This window comes from Bombus fervidus, chromosome 3, assembly GCF_041682495.2.
Source record: "Bombus fervidus isolate BK054 chromosome 3, iyBomFerv1, whole genome shotgun sequence".
Taxonomy (NCBI): Eukaryota; Metazoa; Arthropoda; class Insecta; order Hymenoptera; family Apidae; genus Bombus; species Bombus fervidus.
The window spans coordinates 14,854,240-14,868,552 of NC_091519.1; the positions used below are offsets into that span (position 1 = coordinate 14,854,240).

The 14,313-nt window shown below is 42.9% G+C and overlaps 1 protein-coding gene across 6 annotated transcripts in view; it reads left to right on the top strand.

Moving 5' to 3' along the window:
• The window catches only part of Sick (sickie), a 191,133-nt gene that overhangs the window by 69,074 nt on the left and 107,746 nt on the right, over positions 1-14,313 (top strand). For 5 of the 6 annotated variants that reach the window (XM_071999844.1, XM_071999841.1, XM_071999842.1 and 2 more), the window contains one exon: positions 2,824-2,993. In XM_071999844.1, coding sequence (XP_071855945.1) covers positions 2,824-2,993 — 170 coding nt within the window. Of the gene's footprint in view, positions 1-2,823; positions 2,994-6,406; positions 7,714-14,313 lie in introns of those variants that run through there. The other variant, XM_071999846.1, reaches the window with a different exon arrangement.

Sequence of the window (14,313 nt, forward strand, 5' to 3'; positions counted from 1 at the left end):
AATTCATAGTACGAACAAAGTCAGGGAAACTCCGTGGCTCAAAATACGACGAAAATCGAGAATAAATAACCACGTCGAAGGCTTCGTTCTCGAGACTAAATTTTCTCCAAAACGAAACGAAACAAATCTTGTTCCACGTCTTCGACTTATCTTCGCTTTATCCGTGGAGTAACGTCCCGTCAATTATCCATTCCTATGGAATCGTATGTGATACGCGTATTTAAAAAGTGATAGTTTGGACAATCGAAGGAATTCGAAGAAAATATCCAACGATCAACGTGGAGAATAGAACAACCTGTTGGATGCACCTTCGACCCTTTATTAGGAAGCACGATGTCTCCCTTAAGAGCAACGTTTTCTTTTTTCGCCGTCGAAGGTTCGCACGAGTACGCGTTCGACGGAGACGGTCGACGACATAGACAGAGAAATGCATTAAAAAGCGCCATCGCCATTTACGGCTGTCATCTCGTGTGGATAACCCGTGAGTGCTCCGAGAGGGTTCCGATGTGTCGCGCTGCGATCTCGTGGACGACGCAAATCTGTACCGCGTGTATTCACAAAGGTCTGCGTCAACTTCGACAAAAGCTCGCAACCCTTTATCTCGTCGCGTCTTACTTTCGATTGAGATTTCGTTTCAAAGCTTCGTCGTTAATGGAGTCCGTTAAGGGTTTGGGGAACCTGCGTTCCTCCGAAACGAGGTTTCAATGGTTGCTCACCATCAAAGACCGCGTCACCGTTTGATTTATTTGTTGCTATAAGATTAATGATTCATCGTCGCTTGGAAATTCTGTGGTATTGAACATCGTACGGTTACAAGTATTTCTCTTGATTGGGAATGTAAAAAGAACGACAAATGGAAATTTGGAAACGTATATCGCGTACGATTACACCACAAATTCTTATGCAAATGGCTACGCACACAGGTATCGAAAGGACTAGAAATAAAATAGACGTTCGTTTCACCTACTAAAAGTCCTGGACGTTTTCCTTTAAATTTAAATTAAATTTCTCGTAAATGCATGGGAAACCTTCGCGATCTACGTATAAAAAATATCGATAGAAGCTCGATTCTTCGATATACGTATTGGATATCAATGGAGAAATAAGTTCTCGATAGAACCCACAAGATTTTAATTTAATTTTGCATCGTTTGTTATTTCGATTCCTCGATTATATACACGTTATGTACACACGAGTACACGATAGAGTGTATAATTTCATAAAAATTGCAAACGAAGATATATGAAAATTACGAAAGAGAAGGATACGATGGGAATAAAAGGTAGGCAAAAGTAAGAGCATGTTCTGTCAATTACTCGATCCACGTTTTCACGGTTTTCCTGAATTCTGTTTCTCTGTCGGATGTCCACCGTCGTGGCACCCCATCGTTGTTGGTCGCATGTAGCTCGTACGAACACACAGGCAATCTAGTTGTTACCTACGCGTGGGCACCCAGGGTATTGTCGGGTGAGTCATCTCTCTCTCTACCATAGCTCGTGTATACCTCTCACCACCCCGTGTGCAGCGTGTGCAGTATAGTACGGTTTGTTTTCTGGGTAAAAGCCGGAGCCGCCGTGGCTCTTAAGAACAATGGAAACAAAAGAGGCAGGCCGGCACGCGTGCTAGCACAAGGTAGCCATGGTCACGGCGGTCACGTTTCGTAGAATGTTGTGTCGTATATGTACACCGTACTGCCGCGTCCTTTATGTACACTTACACCACGTTGCTGTACCTTCCTCGCGTTGCTCTACCCTCCAAACTATGTATGCCGATATGCACCAGTCACCTCGATACGTCTACCGTGTCTTGGATTCTCCGCCATCGCTCCCAAACCACACCAGAGACCACGTTAATTCGTACTTTCCTCTCGCTTTCCCCTTTCGTGTGCTTTGCGTCTATTCTATTGACTTGGCAACTAAGCGATTGCGGATTTTGTCAAAAATTCACTTTCAATCACTTAATTGCCAGGCCAATGGACGCAACGTTTGACATTTTCCGCTTATGGCGGAATATTCGTTTTTCACGAAATGTACGAAATAGATATGTGTTGCGATTGGTATCGTTATTCGACTCGTAAATATCGTGCGAATAGAGTTTACTTTGTTGGAAATACATGGATTAATTTTTAATCCTTGGTTTCTTACTCGTGATCGTTAATAATCGAGGCAACGTAAATTGGACGCTTTTTCGTTATAAATTACATATTTCATCTCGCTTTCTCTATTTAATATACTCGCGCTTTCTTAAGTTTCACGAGAAAATTATGTATATAAATTAATGCAACATAAATTCTACATTTTTGTATTTTTTTAATTACTTGGTTTCTTTCGTATCTTACTTTCCCTACTTTACATACGTACTTTCGTCGATTTAACGAAAGAAGTAAGAAACTTGACAACTAGGAAAAAAACGGAATCCATTTGGAGTAAAGAGCTTAGAGCGTCAACCGATATTTCAGTCCCATTGAACTGTCACGTCAGTCATCAGAGATCTTTTCTCTCGCAATTGTGAATCCAATTACAAACGGAATGTAAGACCACAGTCCTAGATAATGTTTCAACATCAACTGGATCGAATTCTGCATCGACATCCTTCGTCGCGCCAAATGTAATATTGGATAAGGCGAATTCGAATCGAAAGCGCGCGTTACGCAACTGTCTTTCGACTTAGGTCACCGACTAGCTGCGGGCATATCCTTGGGGATCTGTTGAAAGGAAGAAAAAAAGACAAAAAGAAATTTTCGATCGATTCGCGTGGTGTACTCGACGAGTACACATCGGTTCATAGCGTGATCGATGACGAGGTTTTACGTGTGTTGCGCAGGTCGAGAACGTGAGCCTGTGCGTAGGAGCGCTCCGAGCTCTTGGGGCGGACGTGGGCTCCGTGAATCCTGGCGAATTGGCTGCAGGATCAACCCTCTGGCCGGTCCTCGCCCTTCTTTTCGCCCTCTCGCGATACAAGCAGAGAGCCAAACAGCTTCAAGACATGCCTAGGTAAGTTTCAACGCAGATTCCTTCTTACCGACTGTCAATGTAGATAATGCCAGTGGTTTGTATCTACCACGGATAAGTTAGGTTTTCTGTACTAACAGTCGATAACACTGTGTCGTATCGATCGTAGATAAATTCGGAATTATCGAAACGTTACCATCAAATACAAAGGAAGAATATCTTCTAAAAAGGATAATGCACGTAGTTCTATAATATATTTTTCAGCTGATTTTATTGGATATTGAATATTTTTCGTTTATAGATTTCGCCAATGATTGTTAGCCTCGTTTCGAAGATAAACTGTACGTCCGAATTTTCCGATACGATCGACCAGTAGTTTCCAGTAAATGGCCTTCTTTCCTTTTGCCTTTCTTATCGCTAAAAAGAAACAAGACGAACAATTTCCACATTGCAAACGTCACTGTAGCACGAAACTACGAAAATATTCCTCATATTTGTAAAGTTATATCTTTGTTAATTTAAAAGACAAGAAATCGCATAAAAGACATTTGTATCGAACTCTCTCGTGTCGAGAGGTAAACGTTCAGTGACCATCGCCGTTCAATCTCAATTTCAATTTTCGTCTCATCGATATCGATCGGCGTACATCGCGATAAGTAAACGTTCGTGTCGTGCCTTCGACTCGTTACGGCAAAATTTTCGCGCACTTAGATCTCATCGTACTTTTATTCTTGGCGAGTTCGAATCGATACCGAGGTCCCGTCGGACGAACGACCCGACGGCGTGCTCATTAACGTCCGCGTTAATCAAGCTGTACGCGTGCTCACACCACCGAACGAACGCGAATATCGCGCTATATACATGCAGGAAGCGGCACGACTGTGTTCTACACAGCTGTATTTCGCGTAGTAACGTAATTGCAGGCTCTTCGGAGCTTCAAATATTTTAATTACTCCCGTCCGCGGTTAATTGCTCTCGCGGCTCGCCAGACAACACCAAGGAGCCCCACTGACTTGCCGTTTTTCTTAATTCGCGTTTCCCGTGAGTCGCGACTGTCAAGGTCGTTATTTTTAAACCCACACGCAAACTCACGCCTACGCGGGGCAGACTTTTCGCGGAGGTTGTGCTTTTCACCGAACGAACGAGACGATATTAATCTTCGTTACGTATCCCGGCGACAATTTTTCCTACGGTTGCTGGATATTTCAAACCGGCCGTTTTAAGAAACTTCGTATTACAACGTCGCTCGTAATTTGCATTTCCGCCCTTATCGGAAAATCGATAGCGTTCGAATAGACACGTTTCTTTCTCTCTTTTCATTTGCATGCGAAAGATTGTACTCGCGCCAATACGTGCAAGATAGTTGAAACGAATTAATGGAAAATCGTAACGTTGGAGCAAAATGGAAGAAGAAGGATCCCGCAGGGAAATTCGTGGCGAGTGGAATGCGAGGTTCGTCGTCTAATGGACCGTGTAACGATTCTTCGGTGGAATGGAGAAACGTAAACCGTCGGAACCTTTAGGAACGCTCGACATTAACATATTAACAATGCTCCATTATGCCCACGACTCAGCGTAGACCGTGGTCGTTGTGTTACGCTCGCCACACAATATAACCACACGTATACATCGAAACTCCCCCCGCGACACAAACCAACCAACGTGGGTGTATTATGGCTCTGGCCCGTATAACAAGAATATAACGGGTAACCAAAAAATTCTATTCCATATTTTCCAGCCGATATATTATCCGTCACGAAGGCTCTTTAAACAAGAATTCTCTCTTTTTCCATATACTCTTTGATCTTTCTGCTACTTGCTTCGTACTTTCTAAATATTTACAAATATTTCAGTCTCGTACAGAAAAGACAAATAGACGAAACGTACGTCTGTTACATTCGCGCAAGTTTCCGTTCATCGACTTTTAACTCTCGGTCGTTGCTTGTCAATTTGACGCGTTATGACAAATGCCCTGGCACGATACTGATGCGGCAAATTTTGCGTTTGCACAAAATTTGATATCTTTCATTTGTAATTAAAGAATATGCAAAGGATACGTGTATGTGAATTTCTGTCAAAGGCAATATATTTACACGCTTATTATATTTACAAACATTCGCGAACTCTCGAGTAGTATGTTTCCATACGAAACAGATAATGTGCTCTTTCAAACAAGCTTGCATTAATCAACCTAATCGACTCAACCTAATGTTTGTTTGACGCTAAGGGGCTGGCGATGATCAAGTATAACAACTAAAGTATCCGTAACGTAAACTAATAATTCTATACCGTGCTTCTAAGAACACGCACAGAAAAAGAAATAATCAATATAATCGATTAATTTAATCAGGAAAAATTCACTAGTCTGGCCAAACTAATCTGGTGTTAGTCCGTTACGATATACGATACCAATGCGTGGATCGGAGGGATGCAAACTATCGTCATCGTCTATCGGTACGAAACCATGAAACCGTACGAGACGTCCGAATCTGTAATTAAGTGGACTTCTCGAGCCACTCTGTAGAAAGCTACTCGTGCACCGTTTATAGGATTTGTACACACGCTTGCGTGCAAGTAGAGGAGACACGCGCTCGACTCTTTGCGTACGAGGCTCGTACTGGCGTACACAGGGTGTATTGTTGCGTCTCGGTACAATACTGTGCGCGTGCACGTGCTCCAGCTATGCCAGCATTATCATAAAAATGATTGAAAAATCCAGAATGGTAAGCGCTCGTGTGGGATTGGTCGGCTCTTACGGAAGTGGAGCGGTGCGATTGGTCGCATGGATGCAGTGGGGAAATCCACGGAGGCTGTGGGGTACTGGTGTATAGAATATAAAGGGAGAGTGAGAGGAAGAGACAGAGAGAGAGAGAGAGAGAGAGATAGAGAGAACGATGAACAACATGGGAAGGCGAAGAGAGCGAAACGCGGTTGTCGGACGATTCGAGGGCGAAGAACGAAGAGGGGCTCATGGGGGTGAAAGCTAACAGACGAGGAGGGATGAGCCTGGGCTTTCGCATCGCGAAGAATAGAGAGGGTGGAGAATGGAAGGAGCGAAGAAGACAGAACGGAAGATAGAGAGAACGCGAACGGAGAAGCTTGGTGCGAGGACGAAGGAGAAACGGATAGATAGGAATATTGCGAAGAAGAGATGAAACGTGTATACCAGAGACCCTGCTAAAGGGAAGGTATATCGCATCTGTATGGGGATCCAGAAGAGAAAGGGAGGAAGAACGAACGACAGAGTCTGGGGTAACCAGAAGCGGGGAAGAGAACAGGGAACAGAAAATGAGAGAGAGAGAGAGAGAGAGAGAGAAGGCGATGGGGATTGCTCGAATGAATAGTGGGGGCAAGGGCGAGAGAGGGAGAGAGCGAAAGAGAGAAGCCACGTGCTATGGGAACAGGAATGGTTCTCTCTCGGCGGGCCTCAGTTTGAAACGGGCCATCAACGATGCCTACACACCATGGCCACAGTATGACCGTGGAACAGCTCGCCATAAGGCATCGTCGTTGCTTCGGTGGAAGTGTAGTGTAGTGAACGAGGTTCCGTTCGGGACGACCGCTTTCCATTCCTGTTTTTGTTCGTGGATCGTACGAATCGAGAGAACCGTCCCACGTAAACAAAGAGCGAAACAACACGTTGAGAAATATGCTTCCTTCGAAAAGGATCCGTACGTCGATTCGTTTCGAGAATATTGGGTCGATGTGCGCGATGATTCGCTCACGGTTCTCACGGTTGCATCGGGACAACGAGATCGACGGTTCGACGATCGATTCGTAGCGGGTGATCGAGAAACAACGAGATGGTTTTTGCCAAACAAACTGCAAAACGATGTACGGTTGCGTGCGCAACGACGTTTCCTGAAATGTTGTTTGCTTGGTCGCTAAGGGAATCAACATCGCTCCGTTAATAACCGGTTCATCGAGAGATAAATATAGTAACCGCTTCGAGAAAATCGGTAAAGATGTACCGGTTGTCGTCGGTGGTTCTCTCGAATTAGCGGCTCGAGCGAAACCGCAGGATCGCCAGCTTCGACCGACCATGCGATTCGTTACATCGAGAGATTTACGGATCAGAGTAATTATAAATTACGAGCGCGGCTAAAGTCGTAAAATCGTTTATCAACGGTCGAATGGACGGCGATGATGGATTCGCGAGAATCCTACTAATCGTAGCAAACGGTGCTGTATATTTGCGCGAACGCAGCCAACGTATATGAATCAAGATGCAGGAAACGAATCATAAAGCCTAACAATAGTGTAACGGTGTAAGAAGAAATTGTAAGCGTGCGAATCGTCGATTCGACGAACCTAAACGAAAGATCGAAGTTAAAAGCGAAAGATATCGCGAGCGATATCGAACGACGAACCGAATGAATCACTGGCCGCGATTCTCTTTTCGATCGTGTTCTTCCTCCGTGTTCATCGATCCACACACGCGACAGAGAATTTGGCAAAGAGCGACGCGACCGAACGTTCGTTTTTCGAACAAGTTGAAACGTTGCTAAAACCTGTCCCTACCTATTTGTTTATTTACCAAAGCGAGCGCGTTGCGTTGCGTCGCGTCGCGTCTACCGGTTGATTCATCGGGACACTTTTGACCGTCAGAAGTGTCAGTGCACGCAAGAAGTGCTACTATTTCGGATCGCGCGGAGACACGACCAAACTAGCCTGGAAATCGCTGCAAAATGGGAAACAGCGGAAGTAGCGGCGGGGCCAGCAGGAAGGCACGCAGCTTGCCAAATTCACCGGAAGCGCACAGGTATCGTTCTTCGTGATTCGATTTCAGTTTCTCGACCCTTTCGCCGCCACTTCTCCCGATACTTCCACCAACCGAAAACCGGTTATTTCGTTTGCGAATCTTTCCCACCTCCTTCCGCGCGTTTCCTCCGATTTTTCTTCGTGAATTCCAACCAAGCCGCATTCCAAATAAATTATGTACGACGTGTTTAAATATCTTTGTTCTCTTCGACTCACGATCGGCTAACGCGATGCTTCCTCGACCGAATAGATTACCATGCGGTCTTACGTATGTATAATACGTACTTAGTTTGCGGATCGAACTTTCACGATGACCGCTTTGCAAGCTGAAGCGTGTTCTATGTTTCCACGCGGCTTCTGGATTTCACGATCTACCCGTATCACGGCAACGAATACGTCTTGTGGCTCGGATTAACTATAGCCTTCGAACGTTAAACGTTCTACGACTAACATTTACGCGAATTGCAGCATGGTGAATTTATTATGACAAGAAGGAAAACGACCTGCTCCTCGTAAAGAATACTCTGTTTGAATTCCATTTGTCTGGACTCGTCGGAAGTCAAATAGTTTGTACCGATGATTTTCAAGCTTTTCTATCTCACAACGCGTATACTAATTACTAAAATTCTGCCGCACCCACGAGATACCTTGTATTTGCTTCAACACAGAGTGTTCATACCGGACGAAAATATACGTGATTTTTACTCGATCATCCAATGGAGAAAATGTCAGTGTCTCTGATCAAACAGTCTGGTATTGCACGGTTGAAAAATTCTTGCAACCCAGTCGCAAATCGCGGGTTTATTCGATTCTTCGCATTGCCTGTAATTTCTCGCTCGAGTAACAGCAGATAACAGAGTAACTGGAGTAACAGAATATACGAATCGGTAGCGACGAAAATTTCGAGTATCGAGAAACATTCTCGTAGAGCTAAGTGATCTTAGAGGAGAGCGAACGGAAAGAACTGTAAAAATGAGAATCACCCGGCGTGTATAATTACGCGATACAGACGAATAAGACATGCTCGGTCACGATCTATATTGAGAAAGGAAAAATTCAAAACCAGATACCCCGCCTCGTGTTCCGAGTGGCCATCGCCACGGGGCCCCGAAGACCGGTTAGGCCTTGACTGCAGGTCGCACCTCGACACCTTCTGTACAAGAACCTCCGACGCGAACACGCGATTCGATGAGAACATTCTGTCACGGCATCTTTTCAATTGTAGATCACCTGCGTTTCACACGAGCGACAAAAAAAAAAGTTCCATACTGTTATTTCTTAGCAAAGAGAATATCTTTCTGTCGATAGACGCCAATGTCCGTTGCCAGTATTCGCGTTGCAAATCATCGTTAATAGAAGGACATTGAATATTCTCCGACGATCGATATCCGATTACCGAACAAATCTTGAAACGTGAAAATCCAGTTTGGATTAAGAATATTCCGCATACAGTATGTCCGCGCGAAATGAAGCGACGTAGAACGAACCGTAATCTAGAATTAATTTCATCCTTTAATTGATTTCTTGCTTTACAAACGACATCCTTTTCGATGCAACGCTATATTTTCAGTTGCGTCGATCAATCGACTACGTATTCTTACGCTTCTTCGAAAAAAATATCTGTCTCGTAACACGCGTGAAACGACGACTACTGTCGCGTGTATAACAAATCGTACGTCGACGATAATGTTCCGTTATCTATTCGAAACATTTTTGCGCTACTTCTGGTGTTCGTAGTGCTCGTATAATACACGCGATACGAACAATAACGTTATGTCGAAATTGTTTCGATCATTATTATACCTACCTAGAAAAATCTTGTTTAACAAAGAATTGGTTGCAACGATGTTTATCGACATAAATCTGAACCAAAGTATATCGTCGAAAATAATAACAATAATAGTAACGATGATGATGATAATAATAATAATAAAAATAGCTATAACTTGTACGTTCGATCAAAACGTTAACGTTATAGCAGCTTAGAAAGACGATTCTGACACGAACCGAATTCGGGGGTGAAAAAAAGCTTAGGCGGTATTAGAAGGGACGAGTTGGGGAGACCCTAATAATTTTTAGGGACCACGAATCCCACGACCCTCGAATTCTACGCACCTGGCATTCGATCGACGAAAACCAAAGTTTCCTTTTAAAGAGCGAAAGGCATAGACAAACGTCGTATTTATGTTATTTTTCGCCAGATGAAGCTAACTCGTCGAGCCAATGCTCCGACGGTGTATCACACAATGGAGCTAAAAAATCGGTTTTGCGAAATTCTGTCGTAAACGAAGTCCTGGCTGTTCCGTGGGAGAACCGGTCTGTTGGCACGACGCCTTTCGAATAAACTTCGCTCCACGCGAAGCAACTCGATTTCTGTGCAATTCAAATGCATCAAGTTCCTATTAAATGGCTGCCTTTGTTCTGGTTCATGTGTCCTCCCCGGAATCAATGGAGTTTCATATTTTGTAACACGACCTTCGTCGCGTACCCGCGGACGTGATAACACCGATACAATGCTCGCGTACAAAATTCGTGTTTCGCCTTGCAACCTCGATATTTTTGCGCCCGTACAGCTCGACCAAGTGTTCCGTTGCTTTGTGCTCGTTGCGATGTGTCAAACAGATGCGAATCAAACGGTTCTTGCGGAACGGTAGTGCGCCATTTTTAGTTAAATAGGTGATTAAAAAGCTAGAATTAAAATACAAGTATACAAATATCAGACAACGATCGATCAAAATACGATCGATGGTATTTTAACAAACGAGTCTGATCGCGAAGGATATATATGTCTGTTTCGGACAGTGAGATGATAATAAGTTTGTATATAGTCGGTCATTGAACGAGCCGTATGTAAAATAGGAAGAATTTAAAGGACTGACGGAAATTTAATGCTGATAAAATGAGAAACGTCGACGTAAGTATCAATAAATCGTATCGCGGTAATTACAATCGCATCGCATCGTTTGTCTCGTATACGTAGCTGCGCTTTATGACAGAGGAATATCGATTCGCGACAAAGCTGCCGGTATCTACCGACTGCCGAACGAACGTTCTCGCAAGATTTATGAAACGGAAGGAACGTTCGACCGAAAGATTAATCATCTAACGAAAAAAGTAGGAGAGAATAAAGTGTATCGTGGCGTATTAAAGGAAACAAGAAACGGAAGAAACTAGTGGAACAGGGAAAAAAGGGTGAAGAAAACAAAAAAAAGAAGCTGAGCATGGGTCGGTTATTCGCGAAGCACGTGGCATAGCACGGGTCGCGATACCGAAGAGATACTTTCTCTTTCTTTCTCGAGTATTTCCTTTTTCCTTGCCCTTTCGTCTCTCCTTTTTCACCGACTACGCCTGTAAGTCGACCCGTTTGATTTATTATTCGCGACTCGTGCGATTATTTCACGCGGGGCCCATCGTTCCTCTCCCTTCGTTTCGTCGTTGTCGTCGTCGTCGTCGTCGTCGTCGTCTCCCTTTCCCTTCGTTTGTTAGCTGAAATTCTCTTTATTTAGCGAACGAGTTCAAAGACATTCGAGAGACGAGCGTGAGTCCATGTTTTCGATGTGAATGGCCGCAGAAATAGATTCTCGAGTACGTTCTCGCTCCTGTTAGCGATCGCCTCGTTAAAGTGCGTAGTTCGACGTCAAAAGATCGATCCGACGATTACGCGGTGCTCAATGCGATGTCATCGTTGCCTCTGTATCGTTTCGCCTTTGAATTTCCTGCTTTTCAACGAAAGCCCATCGGTACGCGATGTTCGGAAAACGCCGCCAACTCTATTTCGCTGATTTGACACGACTCGTTAGAAGGGCAGATGGAGAGTTTGTAATTAAAACGCATGGTCCTCGCGTTAAGCAACATTTGAATATGTCGAACGAAGTTCATCGAACAAAAGAACTCGATTATTTTGGTCAACGCGAAGAGATTGAACGATCCTTTAGACCCTCTGACTTCTTACCTTTATATCTAATTATCCGTACAATTGTATTACACAAATTTAATTAGGATTCCAATCGATTCAAGTAATCGATTAATAATGAGAAAGTTTTATTCGTTACAAACCACTCGTATCATTGACAGAAAGTTTTAATCAAATCTGTGACTATTGTTAAAATAGTATCGATCTTAATACGTTTCGATATAGTAGGGATGTTAAATGAAAGTTTATAAGAACAAGGTAATCTATCAAGTAACATCGACGAACAAGATCACCAAATATTTTTAATGGATTTGTAATATTTTACAAATTCCGTGTATATTTGTCGATTACTTTGCCAAAAGTATATATCGTAAGTGTACACGCGATGAAACTGTTACTCGAACTTCTCTGTTACTCGAACGTATTCTTCGTAATACAAACACTCGAGGGAAAGTCACTTCCCGCTGGCAAAACGTGCCTCCCCGAATGTCATAATTAAGTGTAACCTTTCGACGGTCTCTTGTCGCGAACAAAGAGCGGCGTTCGATCGTTTCGAAGCGAAGATCCGGCCGTGCCCTGAGAACTCGCGGCCGACCAACCTTTTTGTTCCCTGGTTCACTTAGGTATTTGCCGTTCCTTAAATCAAAGCCTTTGCATCCTGTTACACGTGAAACGCGTACGACCGGCAATTTTTTCCAACGATATTCACTTATCGATGTTACTTTAATGTTTCTTCAAAATTATCTTCGCTATGATGAAAAGGCGGTAATATCACGTGAGTCGGTCGACAGTCACGAGAAAATTACAGTGCGCAACGCAAGATCGTGGACGCGATGTCTTTCTGATGAAAATTAATGCTTTTTGTAACGAGTTTTATAAATAGATCGAAATTACATCTAACAGTACCGATATATTCTTGCTTAACTGGACCGACTTGTTGTTACGTTTATGACTGTGGATTTTTATAGAAATTCATATTTGTTTTGGTCAAGAAAACGAAAATATAAACACTAAATACGTGGGTTTGTTTCGCTTTCGTTATTAGGTAAGAACGTAACAAGCTTGTAATTAATTCTCGTAGAGATTTTTTCGTTCGCGATTTCACGTTATAGATCGCGTAGAGTTTCTTGAACTCGATTATTTTCGTAAGACGAAACAATATTTATGAGTTCGATGATTATAGGCAATCGATGATTGTTTTTATTCGAGTGGAAGCGATTCTTGGAAAAGGTCTCAGCTGGATTTCGTTAACTCGATATTGCTCGCGAGTTCTGTTCAATTTACGCGACCTTTTAATACCTAAAAAAATATTCCGAAAGGAAAAATATTGCTCGATCAGAAGGCAGTTTTCTTTTGCCAAATGGCGATGTATATTAAGCGACGTTAGTCATCGGAAGGCTGAATACACCCGCGTGTAATAAACGCTTGTCCCGCGTCCTTGCGTTTCTCAACGTGGGGAATAATAAGCGGTGCTCTGGACGCTTGTGATAATAATATCGTCCGCGTGGAATAGTGCGTCGGCCTTCCTGGTAGAACACCGTCCTTTTTCTCGAGATTATCTAAATTTATCTCGTGCTCTGGAACAACGTGCAACGGCTCCTTCGACTTAACGTACTTTCTCCTCGTGCTCCTTTCAACCACTCGAGAATCGGCCTTATAGCCTCCTCGCGAAGAGTAATTATTCCACTTCGAATTAATTATCGAGGCTTTTTCGCGTAAATCATCGGGATCCTGAGATGCACGCTCTTGATACGTGGAAGTCTTAAACGCGAGTGTCTGGCGTGCATCGGAACCCATTTATACTTTTACCTCGTTCTATGCGATTTCGCTATGCAGCCAGTCACGAAAGACTGCGCACACCTGTCGAATTTTGTGTATCTGACTTGCCAAAGAAACTAAAAAACGCGGTTAAAATTATTCATATTTTCATACGTACGATATGTGTTTTAACGCGTCGGCAAAATTCGTAGAGCCAACGATTTTTACTATATCTCTTTGATCGATAACTTTGGTGGCTAATCTTTTTAATTAACGATCCATAATTAACGATGATGGCCGCGTGCGTTATTTTTTTATTGTACGGTAGCTCGATCTTATTATCGATGCCATGTGCTTCCTAATAACAACAAAATTTATTATTTTAGATAAAACTGAACGGTTTCCGCGTAATCTCCACTTATCAGGTCGTTGCACTTAAACCGATCTTCTTCGCAAATGTGTAAACGTGCAATCCTTTATACGAAATTGACGTCTCTAGTTAATTTCAAAATAACTTTACATTTGGCTCGTATCCACCGATGACACACAACATTTCCTAATACCACGAATGAATTAGCTATTCACGCGAAGCATTCGAGTAACACGCTTGTCACGCGAACCTTCTCTTATATACCTTACTACTTGACGCAGATTTATATCACAACGTTATGCTGTTTCTCTTACGTTCGTTTAATTGCAGATGAATTACTTCAACGGATGATCAAGCGTTTGTTATTTTTCCAAATATATCATAGTTGTATACCTCGTTTATCTTTTGTTCTTTTTTTATTTTTCGACAATTATGTTTCGCTATAATTTACATCTTAATTTTCAGCTTATTTAATATGGTAATTTTATTCAAACTTAACGATCTTATGCTCCTTTGCCTCTACCATATCGGTGAATACATCAGAGTCTTTCCTCGGATTT